This window comes from Triticum urartu, chromosome 3 (assembly GCF_003073215.2).
Source record: "Triticum urartu cultivar G1812 chromosome 3, Tu2.1, whole genome shotgun sequence".
Lineage (NCBI taxonomy): Eukaryota > Viridiplantae > Streptophyta > Magnoliopsida > Poales > Poaceae > Triticum > Triticum urartu.
In genome coordinates this window covers 470,704,155-470,723,237 of record NC_053024.1, presented here as the reverse complement: position 1 = coordinate 470,723,237, position 19,083 = coordinate 470,704,155, and the positions used below count along the sequence as shown (strand labels likewise).

The window sequence follows — 19,083 nt, the reverse complement described above, 5'->3', positions numbered from 1 at the left end:
CTCGAAGAGGTAAGATCCTACGTCCTGCTTCAATTGTATTGATTTTGGGTGGAGTACAAAGTACAAGATGATCTCCCTCAAGATCGTATGTGAATGAATCTTATCCTACGGTCTAAAACCCCTCGGCTTATATAGACACTAGCGGTAACTAGGTCTACATGTAGCTCGGTTACATATAGGGAGGATAAGCATGCATATGATTTGAATGTCTTGAAGTGTGCGCCAAGTCTTCGGAGGATTTCATCTTAAGTACGCCATGGGTCATGTCAAACATGGAATATTCTTGGGTTATATTAGGGTCCTTAGCCCGAACCATGACCAGCCGACGTACTTAGCGCCGCCTAGTCTAGGACACAGTCACTTGGTTTTTCTATTCTTTTCTATATTTCTATTGATCACCTTTGATAGAACATTGTTTCCATCTGCTTCGTGATTAATATATGAAAGCCACCAATTGCTTGGTCTCTCTCAAAAAGAGATGGATCTCTTTAAAAAAAGGAACACATCTAACACACCCCATTGCAATATGCTTACAATTTTTTGTCTCAAACCTGAAGACAAAACTCTTCTCGCAGTTCTCCAAGCAAATGCTTTGACTATGGAGACGATGATTTTATCTTTAACCTCTCGAAGCCGGGTTTTTTGGGTTGATATGTAAATCTGTAGTTCATTATCTCTCTCACTAAAAAATGGAGTTCGATGCATGCATAGAAATTTGTATGCACATCCAAAAGTGCATTGGGCATGTAATTAGGATTCTCTTCTACTCTTTTAATGAATCAAGTCCTAAGAGCATCACCAATAATTCCCTATCTCATAAAATTTCTGGTTTAGATGGAGCCGGGCCAAACTCCAACAGTTCCCATAAAACTGGAAAAAAGATACAAGGCCTCATGTAATCAGCCCTACTCCCCATCCATATAGGGGGGGATGGAGCTCCCTCATAATTTCCCTTAAACGTGGCGGGTGCCAACCGTCGAAAAATCAACTCCCTTGAACACACGTCTCCTCACACCATCGTGCTCCGTCCGGCACCTCCCCCCCCCCCCCCCCCCCCCCCCCCCCCCCCCCCCCCCCCCCCCCCCCCCCCCCCCCCCCCCCCGCCCCCCCCCCCCCCCCCCCCCCCCCGCGCCAACCAGCGTGTCCCCGCGACGGCCCACCTCCTGGCTCCCGGCGGCTGGCAGTCAACAACTACCACCCGCTCCAGCCAGCTTCCTCTCACTGTCGACAATCGCTCGTCACCCTCTCTGCTCCAGCCGACCTCCTCCCGTGTGTGATCATCGCTGCTTCACCAGACCTTGCCCAACCGGTCACCATTTTCTTTCATCCCCAAGGTGTTTGACGATTTGCTCACCCAAATTCTTTATCTATCAAAGAATCCCCATCTAAATTATGTGATTTTGCCTTGTAGATGAACTCTCTCATTGAGTTTTTTAGGACTCAAGCTCATATGAGGAAGAAGAACTTGACATGTCTATCTCGTTGTCTGCGGAGACTATGGTGTCAAGAAGCATGTAGGAAGAATGTTGAACGTGCATTTGGAGTTCTGCAAGCATGCTTTGCCATTGTTTGTGGCCCTACACAATTGGGGCACCAAAAGGATTTTGTGGTGCATCATGATAGCGTGTGTGATTTTGCACAACATATTCATATAAGACGAGCGGGAACATCCACCAGAACTAGGGTTATGTGAATGAGGGAAACAAAGATCACATACCACTTATTGATCCACAGAGGGACTATCAACGACTCCAGAAATTTCTTGAAATGCATCGCCAAATTGAAAACCAGGCGGGGCATGAACAACTTTGTGATGATCTTATTGAACATTTCTGGTCGCTTCTTGGTCAATGAACTCACTCATGATTTTTTTACTCCAAATGATTTGGAACATTAGTTGTGTTCGAATTTGGCGTCGAGTTTTCAATCATATTTCATATATTGTGGTTGCAAATAATGTTACTTATATTTGTTGGAATAATGTTGTTTTGAATTACTATGTTTATAGAATTGACATGCATATCTCATTTGTACATTAATTTAAAGACACAATGAAAAAAACTAGATTTTAGTTTTTTTACGAAAACTGTAAAAGCAGCTCACCTCTCAACTTCCCCTAAATTATATGGACACAGGGTAAAATCATACTCCCTCTGTCCCAAAAAAATGTGTCAGTACAAAGTTGTACTAAGGTTAAGACACTTATTTTGGGACGAGGGATATTTAGGAAGAGTTTTTTAGGGGAATGGTTGGTGATGCTCTAAGGATAGACTTCAAAAAAAGAAAAGAAAAAGGAGATAATTCAATCTATGCCCCTAGTTGGATCTCCTTCGTTTGATTTGCTCCTAGTTTTGAAAACACCCCGTTCTTCCCAAGTGAGTTTACTCCTCTTATGCTTTTGCCCTTTGACTGTTACTTTGAAAACTTCGTAACAAATTCATATTAATTATAAAAAAATGCAAATAAGATATCAAAATATTCAGGAAAATATCACCTATATGTGCATGTCATTTGTATTCACGACAAAAGTGTTGTTTAAGCGACACAAGCTTATTAACATTTTTAAAGTTATTAAACCTAAAAAAATATAAACAAGACTTTTGTCATGAATGCAAATGACATGCACATATAAGTGATGTCTTTTTGAACATTTTGATATCTTATTTGCATTTTTCTAAGCTAATATTTGTTATGAAGTTTTTAAATCAAACAAAGGGTAAAAGCATAAGAGGAGCAAACATGCTTGGGCATAACTGAAGGTTTTCCGAAACTAGGGACAAATCAAACAGATAGGATTGGGCATAAAATAATTATATATGTAAAAAAATAGTCGGAAGTTTACAATTGAAGATCGTGGAGTAGGTAACCCGAGAAAAGGGACGAAGTGTGAGATTAACTAACGAACGATGACAATTGACAAAGCAATTTTGGCACACTTTTGCTTGAGCAGTATACTTGACCTTTCCCTCAAATCTGTGCGGGTCAAAAAGACGCTCGCTCGACACGTAAAGCGGGCCCGGTCCGGATAAATCCATAAACTATGCGCGCCCACCCCATTCCACTCCATTTTCCTCCTCCGCTTCGCCTGGAACATTTGCCTCTTCCTCCCTTCCTCCGTACCCCCCTCCCCCTCCCCCTCTCTCTCCCAACCCCCGTCCATCTCTCCGGCGAAACCGATGGCCGCGAGCTCAGGCGACGAGTCCCGGAGGCCCAATCCCCTCCCCTCGGGGCTCGTGTCCAATCTGCAGTCCGTCCTCGCCGCCCGCCGCCCGCCTTCGCCCGAGGACGCCGGCTCCACCGCGGCCGAGGCCGAGGCCCCGACAGCGGAGACGGCGGCCGATGACGCGCCGGCTAAGCCTGTCGTACTTCTGACCTGCGCCGGCGGGATCCAGTCGCCGGGTCTCGCGGCGCTCGTCGACGCCCTCGTCAAGGGCGGCCGATGCGACGTCCACGTGTGCGCCCCTGAATCGTATGTCCCCCAATCCGAACGCCCAACCTCCTGATTCCACGTTACATTTTTCTCTTGAGATTCATCGTTTTGGCTGGATTTTTTTCGTGAACTACTGTAACTCCCTAATCCATCATTAATCATCATCCCTGTGGTTCTTAGAGCAATTTAATCACAACATTTTCTTAATTTGAAGGGACAAACCTGTCTGTGGTCACTCCATTACCATCCGGCAGACTGTGTCTGCGACATCCGTCCATTTTACAGGGGCGAAGGCTTTTGAGATATCAGGTGAGGGTTCTTCCTCCATTTGTGCGCCATTTGTATCATACCATTCCTCATCCATTGGGTACTGTGAGTTTCCTCTATGCTAATTGCGACGACTCTTAATGTAGGGACGCCGGTGGATTGTATCTCATTGGCATTATCTGGGAGGCTATTTTCTTGGTCGGCACCTGCTTTGGTATTGTGCTTGTTAACTATGCTTAGGGGAAAAGGTGGATTTATTATGCTTTGTCGTTGAGAGGATGATTCCATTTGGTTTGCAGGTGATCAGCGGTATCAATACTGGGCCAAACTGCGGCTATGAGATGTATGCTCTTGTTTCACAAGTGGCCCATTTATAGTCTGTTTCAGTTTAGTTATGTAATTGATTACAAATCTGTGTAGGTTCCACTCTTCTGCCATTGCTGCTGCAAGAGAGGCCTTAATGTGTGGGGTACCTTCAATTGCAATCTCATTGAATTGGTGGGTATGCGATTAGTCACATTAAAACTGTGTCCCAAATCTATTATATCATTCCTGGTATGGTTTATTCACTCGGTAACACAAGCTAATAACAAGTGGTGCATATATGCAACTAGGAAGAAGGATGAAACCAAAGACGATGACTTCAAGGATGCAGCTGGGCTGTGTTTGCCACTGATACATGCTGCCTTGGCAGATATTGAGAAGGGAACTTTCCTCAAAGGGTGCCTGCTGAATGTTGGGGTTCCAAGCTCGCCAGCTGCAAATAAGGTTATTTTGTGAATAAAACTTTGTACTCAAACTCCATTTAGAGCCAAAAATAGCATCATAGCTGTAGAAGTACATGAATCCTTCTACTTGTTGTCCACTTTGTCTTTTAGTGAGAAGCATACTGGACCATGCTATTGCTATTGTTTGTGACCCAGAGCAGTACATATAAGTATATAACTTATTATATCCTCAACTTCAGAGCATCATATACCAATTACGTTTATTAGAGGCTAGTCTAAAGTGTAAATCAACAAGTTTCTGCAATTTATAATGTAGAATGTATGTTGTCAGTGAACTACGTTTTCGAAGTGTCTGTCCATTTGAAGCACGTGATGCACACCTCACTGACAATCCAATGATAGAAAAAATGTATATAACTTATTATATCCTCAACTTCAGAGCATCATATACCAATTACGTTTATTAGAGGCTAGTCTAAAGTGTAAATCAACAAGTTTCTGCAATTTATAATGTAGAATGTATGTTGTCAGTGAACTACGTTTTCGAAGTGTCTGTCCATTTGAAGCACGTGATGCACACCTCACTGACAATCCAATGATAGAAAAAATGTATATAACTTATTATATCCTCAACTTCAGAGCATCATATACCAATTACGTTTATTAGAGGCTAGTCTAAAGTGTAAATCAACAAGTTTCTGCAATTTATAATGTAGAATGTATGTTGTCAGTGAACTACGTTTTCGAAGTGTCTGTCCATTTGAAGCACGTGATGCACACCTCACTGACAATCCAATGATAGAAAAAATGTATATAACTTATTATATCCTCAACTTCAGAGCATCATATACCAATTACGTTTATTAGAGGCTAGTCTAAAGTGTAAATCAACAAGTTTCTGCAATTTATAATGTAGAATGTATGTTGTCAGTGAACTACGTTTTCGAAGTGTCTGTCCATTTGAAGCACGTGATGCACACCTCACTGACAATCCAATGATAGAAAAAATGTATTACACAGAAGTTGCCCTGTTTTGACACCTGAACCTTATCTTTTTAGATAAAAACCCGTGTCGTGTCTCCAGTGGTTAACTCTCTTCTGCTGATGACTTATCTATCATAGTACTGCGATGTGTATCTATTTGTCTCTTGATCTGGTATTTTGCTTTGGACCTCACCAGGAGTAGCATGGTCATAACTCATAAGTTAGCTTTACTTTGGCTCCATCCTATAATATTAATGATTTTTTTTTGACAAAAGGGACACCTGATTTCTATTTAAGAATTAATGACAATGCTGCAATTAGATGTACAACAAATCAACCTTACTAAATTGGAGGAACAATGGTATTTGTTTATATGTTGATAATGGGGAAGTCAGGTCATTTTGGAATCTTCTGTTTAAATTTGTATTATTTTTCACAACTGTGACAGGCAAAAATCTTCAGCACATTGGTAGTTTTGGTTCCTTTTTAACACATAATTAACTCTCTCTCTCTCTCTCTCTCTCTCTCTCTCTCTCTCTCTCTCTCCTGCTCCTGATGCCAGGGTTTCAAGTTGACCAAGCAAAGCATATACAGTCCTGCTCAAAGCTGGCAAGCTGTGTCGACAAGTAGGCCTCAACCTGCTGCTCACTTCATGGGCATGCATCAAAGCCTTGGTATTCAGCTTGCACAGCTTGGGAAGGATGCTTCTGCAGCAGTATGAAGCAAATCTTTTACTACAAAGAAGTTTATCATGTCATCATTAGTGCAATATAAAATTGGTTTATCCTTTTATCTTCAGGGAGCTGCACGCAGAGGTAGTACTCAGCGGAAGACAGTTGAGGTCGAGTCTGTTGCAGCTGCAGGGAAGCAACAAGCTCGAGAAGTAGTGAAGAAATCTTTCCGTGCCGAGGTAAATGTATTTTCGAGAGCTCTTGTATAGCACAATCAAAACACATAGCTCCACTCCTTTGGCCAGGCACAAAACAAAAATGAACTTTTAAGCAACCAAACTAGGTACTTATGGTCATATGGAGATTGTAAATAGCCTAAGGTCATTCTAGTGTTTATTTTTGTAGAAGTGAAAGTGTACTCCTGACTTCTGAGGGCCTCTTTGATTCACAGGATTTGTAAAACGCAAGGATAGGAGAAATATAGGAATAATGTTATAACATAGTGAATTATATGGTTGTTTGGCTGTGCACAGGAAAAAGATAAAATTTCGTAAGGATGAGGTTAGAGTGGATGGATATTTTTCTATGAAATCTAGTACAAATGAACCTAAGGAATAAGGGAAAATTTCCTAAGGATGAGAATCCTCCAAAATTCATCTAGAATACCCTTGAATCAAGCATGTTAGTAAGCACATTTAAACACAGTCAAAGCTTTCTGCGCATCCTTTTCTTACCTGGCTTCATAAAAAAATGCAGTTCATTGAGAAGCTGCACAAAGATTTGGATGACGATATCGATGTGAGAGCTTTGGAAAATGGATTTGTGAGCTCTCTCTCTCTCTCTCTCTCTCTCTGTGTGTGTGTGTGTGTGTGTGTGTGCTGTGTTCTCCAGGTGCCTAATCGTTTCCCCCTTCTACAACCTACAGATATCTGTCACTCCTCTGAATGTGCACGGCCATGTCGAGCCTGAACTCGAAGCTCCAGCGTCAGACTGGCTGTCAGCAGCTGTGGCTGTATCCGAAGAAAAGGAAGCTCCAGCGACCTAACAAACACGCAGAAATGTACACTGTAGGTGCTTTAGTCCTTGCCTTGGTGTCCATCTCCTCTCCCCTTGCTTTATTGGCTTGATTCTTGTCTGTCTTTTGCATTCCATGCTTCTTCAGTGCAGTCTTTATTTTTGTTGGTCTTCTCCAACAGTTGCCGATTTTCTTCGTCATGTAAAATGATTTGATGCTGGAGCCCTACAGTTTCGAAGTGATCATGTAGGCGACTGCATCTACTAGACGAATACTGCCACTCCCCACTATTCTTTCAGTGTGGTTTGTTCCAGAAAGGTGTTGTGTCATCGGATGGGTGTGATTGGTTTTTGATTTGTACCTTCTGGACCATGTCGTACGAAAATATTTTGACCTCATGTAACCTGAAATGCAGTTTCAACAATTAAGTTTGTTGGTCTCTCTTGACATGCTGTGAGCGGTGCCAGAATTAACTTGCTTTTTTACGATAGTTCTTCAGTTCATTCTCGTGCTAGTGTTAGGGCATCTCCACCGTGGATGCTTAAATGGGCGCCCTTAAATGTCCCTTGACACGTTAAGGCTATCTCAGTTTAAACATTTCAAACTTGCAAATTTGATGAAATTTATAATAGTTTGATATATTGGATTTAAATTTAACGGAATTCAACTAGTTTGATGTATATTACATCCAAACTATTCAAAATTAATCTAAACTAAACTAAAAACTTAATTAAACCAACCTGAACACCGTGGTTTTGCAGTGGCGACGGTGGCACCTGGGCCAACCCATCTAAGAGGGACGCACAGAGCCCGGCCATGAGCTGCTCTTGCTCATCCTCAGTGGTCTGAAGCCGTCGGAGCCTCCTTGTCCGACCACTCGGCCGCCTCTTCCCAGTCGTCGTCGGAGGCGGGCTCCTCTTGACGACTGAGGGGGCGACCAAGTCTTGTGATAATCTAGTACATCTATTCACTAAGTCATTTCCTACGGTCACACTGGGAGATCAGTCCAAGCAATTGGAATAAGAAGACTTAGAGACAGTTCGGTAGTCCATGAAATCCTCGGACCTGCAGAGCACCTCTTTCCCCGCTCCACAAATTTTAATTGCAGCTCGCTCCGCTCCGCACTGCCAACTCCATGGAGTTAATAGTATTCGGGTCGACCCCGCCTGCTCTAGGAACAGAGTTGTGGAGCGGAGGGACTCCGAACAGGCTTTTAGAAAAGTGCAGAATGCAGGGGGGAGAAACTTCATGGCCAAAAGACAAGGTTGTACACTTCTTCCCTTGTTCGAATTTTACTGAAGTTTCTCAACGCAAGATTTTTTACGATGCAATTCATGCAACAAAGGCATAGTATGCAAGTATCCTTTCTCCATTTTCCCGTAATAGGGTTTTGCAGGTTTTACCAGAGCTGGAACATACTACGAGTAGCGGTCCAAGAATGAGTGTTAGGATTTGAACCCCTACAGTCTATTCTCCACTTTCCAAGAAAAGGAGAGCTAAACTCCTACTCAGCTACACTTATCAAGCCACCTATATATATTAAGGGGCAGAGATACAAAATTGAACACATACATATCTTCTCCTAAGAACTGAATAAGAGGACTGAATAATAAAGAGAAGAGTCATATCCTACATCTTATATTTATTTCGCCACTACCTTTCACGTGTGTTCTACCATGGTCTCGACAAGCTCAACCACCCACACGCACTCTCCCCAGAGGAAAGGGGAAATTTCCTTTGAAGTGCAATCCTCCGCTGCACTTCTTCTGCAGCCCGCACAAGGACTTGCAGTTGAAGAACCAGCAAACGGAGTTCTCTTGTTCTATTGTGAAGCTCCCCGGGTGCAGTTCGTTAGGGAAAAGGCTACAGAAAGCCCGCACAACTATTATGTATGCCAGGCCTACATTGCCATCCACCACTGGGTCGCTCCTCATCCGGTACACCGTTTATGGCATCGTTTCCATTTCTGAAATATTCACAGTAAATATGAAGTCCGGCCCGCTCGCAGAAAATAAGCCAATGGTACTTCCTCGTTGCGCAGGTCATCAAAATGAGCCCGCACGTTGACTACTCTGAATCCATCCTAAATCGTTGTAGACCACAGTGTTCACTTGAGCTACCTGTTGATAAACCTCGCTCCCTGTTCCGTTCAGTTCTGCCGACCTTCAGAGGACCTGAACTTGAATACCGCCGAAAAGAACCAGAGGCATCCAGCGTATCGTAACGCGCCGATGCAGTGAACTGCTCGGTAGACAGCACTGGGCCTGCATCCATATCCAGACTTGCCCTACTTATAATCTCCGCGTCTTGGATGTGCAAATCTTGGCTAAAACTTCTTGACTCGTTGAACTCACTGCCTTCTTTGCATACCAACTTTAAGGCCTGAACAACTTCCCCCATAAACGGCCGCTGGTCCACCTCTGGCTGAACACACATGGAAGCAATTGCTGCTACTTTTGCGATGCTGTCTAACGGGATGCTACTTCCAAGTGATGCATCGATGAGTGTTTCCAAACCATCTCTGTTTGTCAGAAAAGGACAGGCCCACGTCACCAAGTTTTCTTGCCCTGGAGGCCTTGACATATCTACAGGTTTCCTGCCCGTAAGAAGCTCGAGGAGGACGACACCGTAGCTGTAGACATCGCTCTTCACTAGAAGATGCCCGGTCATCGCATATTCGGGAGCAACATACCTATCAAGAACCCGCCATAAGTTTAAGATACGTCGAGGATATTATGAAAGAGTTGAGAGATCCAACTTACCCAAAAGTTCCCATAACCCGAGTTGAGATATGCTCGTTCCCCTCGCCTATAGCAGTTCTTGCTAGTCCAAAGTCTGAAACCTTGGGGGTGAAGTCATGTTCCAGCAAAATGTTACTTGACTTGAAGTCACGGTGTATAACACGAGGACTTGAATCTTCATGCAAATAAGCAAGACCTCGTGCCGCCCCAAGTGCAATTTTAAGCCTGGCATCCCAATCAAGCAGAGCAGTGTCCTTATCTGATCCTGTGTGGAATCATAAAATAATCTGTTTATAAGTTTGCACATCCATGTTATACAGGTTACCTAATTGACAGACTTATCATGGGCCTAAGCCCTAAGAGGGATGACCAGCTTGTAACCCGTCAGAAGTACCAAGAGTTTGAAAAGATGGGTTTTGCGACATAACAGTGTTCATATGTGCGGGTATTTCATGTCTTAGCATATCAGTGTTCATATGTGCACTCTATTATAACAGCTGTATAATACTACAAAAAATACTTCTAAATTTTATTGTCACTAAAGTGCTTCGCTAATCTAATACGTCTCCGTCTAACAAAGAAATAGGCTAAGTGAAGCGGTAAAACTGAAATTCTCATGAAAACAGTAAAGGAATTCTGATAAACTGAAGGTCTAGTGACAGAAGGAACAAAGTCTTACCATGAAGGTGAGATTCCAGACTTCCATTCGGAACAAGCTCATATACCAAACATCGCATATGCTCCTCCGAGCATATACCTATCAATTTAACCAAGTTCCTGTGATGCAATCGGCTAAGCATCTCAACCTCAGCCAAGAATTCCCGGGTTCCTTGCTGGTCATCTCTCTTAAGAACTTTGACAGCAACCCGTTCTCCATCCTCAAGAATACCTTCATAAACACGGCCAAAACCACCCTCACCGATTATCCTGGACTCATCAAATCTCTGTGTAGCTCTGTCCATTTCAACCAAACTAAATATTTTTGCTGATCCTTTATATGCCACTATACTTGAGCTGAATGACGGTGATGCCGAGATAGGTCTGCTTTCTAGCCTACTCCCGGCTACTGCAGAATCTGCATTTCCAATGCAAGCATTGACGAAAAAGAAAAGAACAGTAAGCAAAACAGCGTTTAACGTTAATTTTGTAGCTTTAGCCCCTTCAGATTTTGCTCAAAGCTGTTCTAAGTGCTTTGACCAGTAAAGCATGAAATAAAATCTTTCATAAACAGTTGCTTTCCAGTGATAGGTAACATAAAACAAGAATTCCCAACTTCTGAAAGCTAAAAACATTATATTTGTATTAAGTGGAATAACAGAAACAGGAATCCTTAGGAAAAATGGCTTTGCTACCTGCAGGCTTTTCTGGCGTAAGTGATGCTTCGGTTAAATGATGGTGGTTTCTAAGCTTGAAATAAATCACCAATGCAGCTCCAGCACATAAAATTAAAGCAAAGACACTTGACAGGACAATAATCACAATTATGCCTCTGCTTTTTGTTTCTCTGTGGTTTCCTATATCAGCAGCAAGTGGGTGTAACCTTTGATCATTTCCATTGCTAAGACTGTTGTTCAGATTTCCAGGAGCTGATGGTGGTGACGAAGGAAGACCTGAATGAGTAAATGAAACAAAGTATTACCATGACCATTTTTCCAGAGAGAAACAGAGTGATAGATGACTAGAGACCTGAATAATAAACAAAGCAACTGCAGAATCAAGTCAAATCAAAGATTAAAAAACCGACATGATAGGTAGGAAGATGTTAACATAAGGAAAACAGTATTAAGATGAATAACACAAAAGTAGTTATAAAGAACTCTCACCTGGGTATTGAACATATAACACATCATAGTTTCCAAAATCCGTAGGATTTATGATGACCTGTTTGTGCCAAAACCTTTCAAATACTGTAAGTGTTGTTGTATTGTCAAATCTTGCTCCCAGTGGCACAAGATCAATGAGGACAATTGTCTTCTCAGGGTCTTCAGTTGCAGCATTTGCTCCCATAACATGAACTTGACTTTGGTTCATGAACACTCCAGATGCAATTTCTTGTGCAAGTTCTGAGACCAATGCAAAGAACATGTACAGTGCTATACCTAATCGAAGCTCAACTTTTATTGGCAACACACAGAGGCATGTTGTTCCTGGAGGACTATTGGTCATAGGATCTTTACAATTTAACGCCGTGCAGTCTAGCAAAAAAAAAGGATGAGTGAACCACAGCTGAGCGATTAGTACTTAAAATGTAGCAGCCCGGTTAAATTGAATATACAGAATATTTGAATTGATAAATTTCAGACGGCAATAAAGTATATGTATCATACATGAATTTGGAGGTGGAGGCGACAAGGAATGACTTGGTGCTGGTACCAAAGCCCTGGGCTTTCTAACTGCAGAATTGTCAGGTGGTGGAGCAGGTTCTGGATGTACAATTGTACATAAATATAAGTCAATTATAATTAGGTTACCATTCATCAACCAGAAAACAACACATTCACTTTGGAGGCCTAGAAGTTACTACATTAATCAGATGAAAAAGAGAAAGATCCACGTCGTCGGTTATAGTGGGTCCAGCATTACATATCAATCAGATATGCGTAGTTATTTATAGTTGTATCACAAATACAGTTAGTATATATTTTATATGAAGTTTGTAACTAGTCTTTTTTTCTTTTCTTGTAAATATTTGCAACTCTTTTCCCCTATTATATGAATGGCAGAACACCTGCTTGGTTGCTAAAAGAAGTCATATAGAAAGAAAAAAAAGGATCTTGACACGCAATTGCATGGGAAAATTCCGGCTAGTTCATATTAAAGCCATGTAAACCTAGATTGCTTCTGGCCCTATTGGATTCAGCATGAATAGAGAAAGAAGACACTTTCAACGTATTTAATGCAGGATCGAAATTGAGGACCTCGTGATAAATACTTGCATATAGCCAAATGCCCGTAGTAGAGCTAGGATATACTCCGCATGCTTGGATGAGTCTCAACCAATATTGTGGACAAAATATTTACTTTAAATCATACTCCCTCCGATCCAAAATAAGTGTCGCAGTTTTGAACTAAGGTTAGTTCAACCTTAGTTCAAAACTGCGACACTTATTATGGGTCGGAGGGAGTAATATTTAGTCTGCAAATATGGCCATTTCACAATTCTGGCATTACTGATGAAACGTATGTGTACTTATCAATGCATTAGCATAATCAGTTCTCAAGGATGTCAGTCAGCATGCACGGTTGAACCCAACCTAACTCAATATATTAGTGCCCTCGGAAAGGTGTGGTTGTAGGGTGCAGACAAACCCCGGGCACGCCAGACCGCGGCCCGGGGCGACAATCTCGTGTAGGCTTCCTATAGCATTCTATATCACTCGGTAGCATCCTGTAGCTACATTGTTTGAACCTGTGTTCATTCCATTTTGAAGAGCTAGAAGGGATGAGATAATGTAAAGAATAAGAGCAAATTGCAATACATACGTATATTAGCCCATTTGGCCTTTACTCTGTTGTCTATATATGAGATTAAGTTGGACAATTGTGAATTACCACTTCTTTTCCTACAATTATCACAACTAACCTGGAGAATATGAAGGTGAATGATATTGATGAGGGTGATGCGGAGCATACACTGGATTTCCATCTTTTCCACTGGATGGAGACAAGACTAGTGGTGCTGGAGCAGGACTATGATCTAAACCTGAATGTCCATGGCTTGTTGCAGAAGCATTACCAGTTCTATGTGGAGCAGGGCTTATGACAGGAAAGGAACCTGCACCAAACATCACTTACTGAGATGAATGTACTTATTTCTAATTATCTTTTCGCTAGTGGGATTGTGGATACCTTTGTGGTGTTTATGATTTGCAGGTGGTACATGGCTGGAAGGTTCCTTTGGTGGTGCAGCAACTGGAATGCCATGTCTTCTCCTATGGATGCCGGGAGAAATTTGGGGAGAATGGACAGGTCCTGCACAATATAAATTCATAAATTTCACTATCGGCAATAAGTTCATTATGGTTGTGGCCTAGTAGGTATGGTTGGTGCCTTGATGGGATACCTTCTACAGATGTCCTATTGACAGGCAAGGAACGGTGATGCCTTCCCTTTGACGGTGCCACAGTTGGAGCCCCATGGATCCCATGTGTATTATTTACAGCTATGGAATGGTGATGTCTGCCTTTTAAAGGTGATGCAACTGGAACGCCATTGGCCTTCCCATGGTTGGCAGGATGGATTGTTGTTGTTGGAGAAGCAGCTGGTCCTGCACAGTGATGTATAAGAACAAAAAATGTGATCTCCGCTCCTTAGCGCACCTAGTCCCGTCAACGGCACAAGTGATTAATGATGGACAAACAGCAGATATTGCCCATCATATATTTGGAGTGCATAAATGAAGAGGATAAATCTACAGAATGACATGATTGAGTTCAGTACCATTTGAATGGGGACGTTGCCTCTCTTGTGGGGGAGTTTGAATGGCCCGGTGTATCGAAGGTGGAGCGGCAGGAGTTAAATGATTAGTCTCCCTTGTGCCTATTCCGAAGCAAATAGCTCCTTTAGAAATGCTATGAAAAAAATCTGCACTGAATCAGGTAGACTGAACCTTTTGGCGGTGAGCTGCTGTGACTTGGCAAGTTATTTGGAGGTCTAGCAAATGATATGCCATCCTTGTCCTGACTGGATGCAGGAGCGATGGGCGTCGGTGGTACTACTGACACATACATAAAAGGTTATATAAACCAAAATCTGGGTGAGAAAAAACTGAAAACTTTGAAACGTATGGACCAGCTATATGACTAGACATCAATAAAAACTATACCTTCCTGTGGTGGCTTTTTTTTGCTGGGTGGTTCTCCTGGAGGTGAAGCAACTGGTACTCTAAGTGTGTCCTGGCCTGTTGGAGGAGTATGGAATGACGAAGGAGCTGCTTGCCATACGAATCACAGGTCGCAACAGATTCTGGGTTAGGTAAATATGAGAAGTTGACACCATTTTATTAAGCTAATAAAGTAACAACACAGTGTATATTAACTAAAACAAATAACATGATATAACATCAGATCCAACAATCTTACAATGGCCATATCTATGGGGTAAAGGAGCTGGCTGTGTTGATTGACTGCCAGTGGAAGGTGAAGATGGAGGCTGTTGAGATGCTGGTCAAGGTAAAATTATATGAAAATTGAGAAACAAATAATTGACCAAATGGTAATGACATTGAGGACGTAAAGCAGATCCAGATAGTTCTTACACCAGGGTGGCTGTGTTAAAAAATGTGCGGCAGCTGGAGTGTTCACAGCAATTTTAGGATGAGACGCATGTGGTTCAACTGGAAGAGATGGCGAAGCTGCAGGCATTTGTTCTTGAAGATGATGATTGCCTGTTTGAGTAGCTGGAGAAACCATTTGTGAAGGAGGGGAAGGTTGGCCTTTGAATAAAGCAATGAAGTTTTCGTTATTCGAAACTGGATTTCACAGTTACACAGATACAGGTAGAGTTCAGCATCATACTGAACAGCAATTCACCTGGACTCTGTATAGATGAAGATATTTCTGGTGACTGATAAAAATGATCCGGTGAAAGACTAGGTTGCATTCTAGGCAGCAGTGCCTGTTTGGACGCTGACACAGCTTCATCTGAGGAAGCCAAAGAGTGTAAACCATTTCCATTAAAAAATCATGTGTTTAAAAAAAAATCTTGACATGGCATTGAAGGAAAACATATAATAAGTCGGAGTTACAAAAGGTACCTTCATGTTTTATTGTTGGGCTCGGTGCGTAATGATCATACTGTTTGTTAACATCTGTACTAGTACTAGTTGGTGCTGATAATTTTACAGTTAGCCCTAGAACATAATTGTTAATTGAATTTAAACTACAATCATACAGCAGATATATAACAACAAAATTTTGAAATCATTGGCCCATAGGCATGTTTAGTTACACACCTAAGCTTTGCAATGTTGGAACTTGTAGTTGTGACGGGTGAAGTATATTATCCAGGTTGATTTGTGGATGGCCACTTGTTATGGATAGAAGAACTTTACGACCAAAGGCAGGTGCATGAGATTGCTGATGACCTTCAGAAACAAAGTAAATATGACATTCAATTATTTACTGCCATAGAATAGAAAGCCATAACTGCAGTCGTCATTACAGAACAAAAAGGAACGTGGTTACGTTTGGAAGTAAGACGAAATCTTAATTAGTGAAAACAAGGTTCTAAAAGAAAATATAATTAGTCAAATAATTGAGCACGCATATAATCATTATATTTATTTGGTCAGGATTACATACATATATCTGGCCAGTGCGTTGCTGATACAGAATCACAATAAAGTGCTAATAAAATATAATTCGAAAAGTAATTAGGCACGCTGGTGACCTTTCATCCATCATATATCTGGTAGTGCTCGACACTAATCTAGGTACTGATTAGAAGTTAAAAGTGGACGATCCCACTTTATAATATGTAAACAAATCTTGTGTCTCTCGTATAGTACTCTGCTTAAGATTTGGGGCAACTGAAGATCACAAACAACGCTCTCTAAACATCAATCTGCCATCCAATTCCAGCAATCAAAGTGCCCGACAACGGTGGCTGGAGTTGCCACGCGGAATCTACACAGCCAGTTTGATTGGCCATAATAAACTAACGCCGAGGCTCGGGGTTTGGCAGCTAAACCCACGAAAATTCTCACGAGCAAGGCGGCATTCAGACACGCATGATGCTGGTCGGACTAAAACGACAGCAGGAAACCGCGAAACCACCCGAGAGAAGCACGCCGGTAACTCCACTCCACATACCTCCACCTCCAAGGATGACGACAGCGGAGACCAGCGAGGCGAGGGCGAGGGCGGCGCAGACGCCCCACCCGTTCCCTCCTTGGCGCCGCCCCATCTCCCGGAGCCTCGGCGGCAGAACCCGGACCGACGCCGCCGTCAAGTGCCGACCGCCCACGAACCCGCCATGTCGGCAAAAAGGCCTGTCGGCGAGCGCAGAGGCGGGAGCGGGTGAGCGGGCGAGGAGGGAGAAGATTCGCTGGCAGTAAACAATTGGGGAAGCGAAGCGGGCATAAAACCCAACAGCAACAGGGGTCAGGAGGAGCAAGTTGCACTAGCAGCGGCGGCGGTGGCGGCGGCGGCAGGGCATTTCCGGCGATCGCGCGAGTGTTTCTCTACGGTTTGGTTTTCTTTCGCGGCAGCCAGCAGGGGGGCAGGGGCGGGCGGGCGGGCGGGCGTTTGTATGAGCAGCGCGTGATGCTGTTTGGTAGCCATCCTCGCCATAAAGTTAGGCGGAGTCTGGTCCGGGACACGCACAGAGGGTGGTGGTGGACGCGTGGGTCTTTCTTCTTTCTTTTGCCCCTTTTTCTGGGGACACCGGCGAGCGAGCCGTCAGTGAAATTGACCCGTGAGGACTAGCATACTAGTGGTGTACCGATACAAACATGATACAATCACCTGTGGAATCAACGAGCACAGCTACAACTTTTTTACTGAAAAAAATCCAAATTTATTATAAATTTCATAAGGAGTTTAAAACACCTCAAATCAAATATGATAAAAAAAAATTACGTCAAGGACTCTAGATCACCGAGTGATCACTATGGTCGTACACCCATACTGTAGTCGGTTTGACCTTGTCAATGAGAGTCGAATAATCTTCGTGCACATGCCCCTAAAGGGCGGCGCCCTGGAGGCGTTGTCGTCGTTGTTGAACCTATAAATACATCTGAAGCAACTGACATCAAATCTCGTCGTCATGCTCCCACAACAAGAAATCCTAACCTCGCTGCTCCAAGAAGACGGCATGAATCTACGGCGGAGGTCCGCTGACTACGTCCAAATGAATGAACTCGGTGAGGATTGAAATCCGAAAGACAAACTCGAAGAAGAAACGTCGCCATCCGCCCGAGTTTCGCACTTGCAAGGACTAAACACAACCTAACCTAAGCTACTAGCCAAATCGAAGGCCATGGTATTTTCCTCCCCGCCATCAGCCGTCGGAGCGGCAGAGAGGGGGGAGACGAATCCATAAGATCACCGCCAAAGTTTGGATGGGAGTTTGCCCTAGCCGCCAAGAGAAAGGGGAGAAAGAGCTAGGAGAAAAAGTCTTTTAGCTATTGTCATTTTTATTTTATACAAGCACAGCCTCACCCTCACGTCAAAAAGAAGAGAAAAACAAGCACGGCCTTCTTAGTGCACTCGTGGATCTTTATGACTTCTGATCATCGTCCAACACTCCAACTGTTCATTTAGCAGTGTGCATGGTGTCACGGGACAGAACATTGCTTCAACAACAAAGCCTGCCCATCTCACAAAAAAAAAAAGCCTGCCCAGAGACCAGTTCTCGGCGCTGGAGCGCGTTTGGACCATACTATTGTGTTCCTTTCACACAAAATGCACATCCGAAGCTATACTCCCATAATTAAAGCGGCCAACAAGCCGGAATCATGATTCCGAACGGTCCAACTAACCGACCGGGGCTGGCAAAAGTGGCAACACTCGTTTAGGCTAGTCATAGTGGGAGTAAGACTAGCCACAATGGAGAGTAACATACACTAGTAACATACACGTATTTTTAGACTATATTACTATCTTCATAGTGGGTGGTAACATAAGTGTGGTAACATGCATAGCTTCATTTATTAGGTTATAGACTCATTGCATTGGGACATGTGATGTTACAGTAACTAGCTAAGTTACTACTACTACCTCTCTCCTCATTAACTCATTGCCACATAAGCAAATTTGCTGAGTTGGACTCGATGTTACTGCTGAAGTTACTCCCACTGTGGCTAGTCTAACTTAGCTAGTAACATAGCGCACTCCAAGAAATTTTTGCTTATGTGGCAAGTATTTAATGTGAGGTGGTAACATAATATGTTACTGTAACATAGCGCTTTCCAAGACAAGATGAGTCTATAAGCTAATAAATGAAGCCATCTATGACACTACTATCATGTTACTTTGCATTATGAAGGTAGTAACTTAGACTAGTATCATGCATATGACACTAGTCTAAGTTACTCCCCACTATGACCAGCCTTACAAAGTCGCCGTGCGCGGTTTGACGTCACACTACTTGCATCCTCGCCGAGATCACCTTCCTCATTAGGCTAATTGTAATGGTAGTATCATAGCTAGTATCATGCATGCTAACTAGGCAATTTTGATAAGGTGTCGTGGCATTAAATGAAGAAAGAAAGGATGAAGTATCATACTACATCCGTTTCAGTTTA

The 19,083-nt window shown here is 42.9% G+C and overlaps 2 protein-coding genes across 11 annotated transcripts; one reads left to right on the top strand and one right to left on the bottom strand.

Moving 5' to 3' along the window:
* Positions 1-3,069: 3,069 nt before the first annotated feature.
* Positions 3,070-7,542, top strand: LOC125544411 (5'-nucleotidase SurE-like). Its single transcript, XM_048708101.1, has 10 exons — positions 3,070-3,469; positions 3,645-3,739; positions 3,844-3,911; positions 3,997-4,040; positions 4,118-4,195; positions 4,312-4,465; positions 5,972-6,124; positions 6,209-6,319; positions 6,837-6,902; positions 7,006-7,542. The coding sequence occupies exons 1-10, from the start codon at positions 3,177-3,179 to the stop codon at positions 7,123-7,125; spliced, it is 1,182 nt and encodes a 393-aa protein (XP_048564058.1). The 5' UTR covers positions 3,070-3,176; the 3' UTR covers positions 7,126-7,542.
* Positions 7,543-8,446: 904 nt separating this feature from the next.
* LOC125544410 (receptor-like serine/threonine-protein kinase ALE2) lies at positions 8,447-17,080 on the bottom strand. 10 transcript variants are annotated; one of them, XM_048708092.1, is made up of 19 exons: positions 16,929-17,073; positions 16,649-16,827; positions 15,790-15,921; positions 15,592-15,687; positions 15,368-15,478; positions 15,094-15,270; positions 14,918-14,998; positions 14,662-14,766; positions 14,446-14,553; positions 14,277-14,375; positions 13,900-14,103; positions 13,686-13,808; positions 13,420-13,611; positions 12,164-12,259; positions 11,660-12,031; positions 11,189-11,446; positions 10,516-10,911; positions 9,858-10,101; positions 8,447-9,787 (listed from the first exon to the last, which is right to left on the bottom strand). In XM_048708092.1, exons 2-19 carry the CDS (start codon positions 16,740-16,742, stop codon positions 9,163-9,165), a joined length of 3,513 nt encoding a protein of 1,170 aa, XP_048564049.1. In that variant the 5' UTR covers positions 16,743-16,827; positions 16,929-17,073; the 3' UTR covers positions 8,447-9,162. The 10 variants fall into 10 exon arrangements, with proteins under 10 accessions (XP_048564049.1, XP_048564048.1, XP_048564050.1 ...); XM_048708091.1 differs by having other exon boundaries at positions 16,649-17,080; XM_048708093.1 differs by having other exon boundaries at positions 14,446-14,550; positions 16,649-17,080.
* Between the last annotated feature and the right edge of the window lie 2,003 nt (positions 17,081-19,083).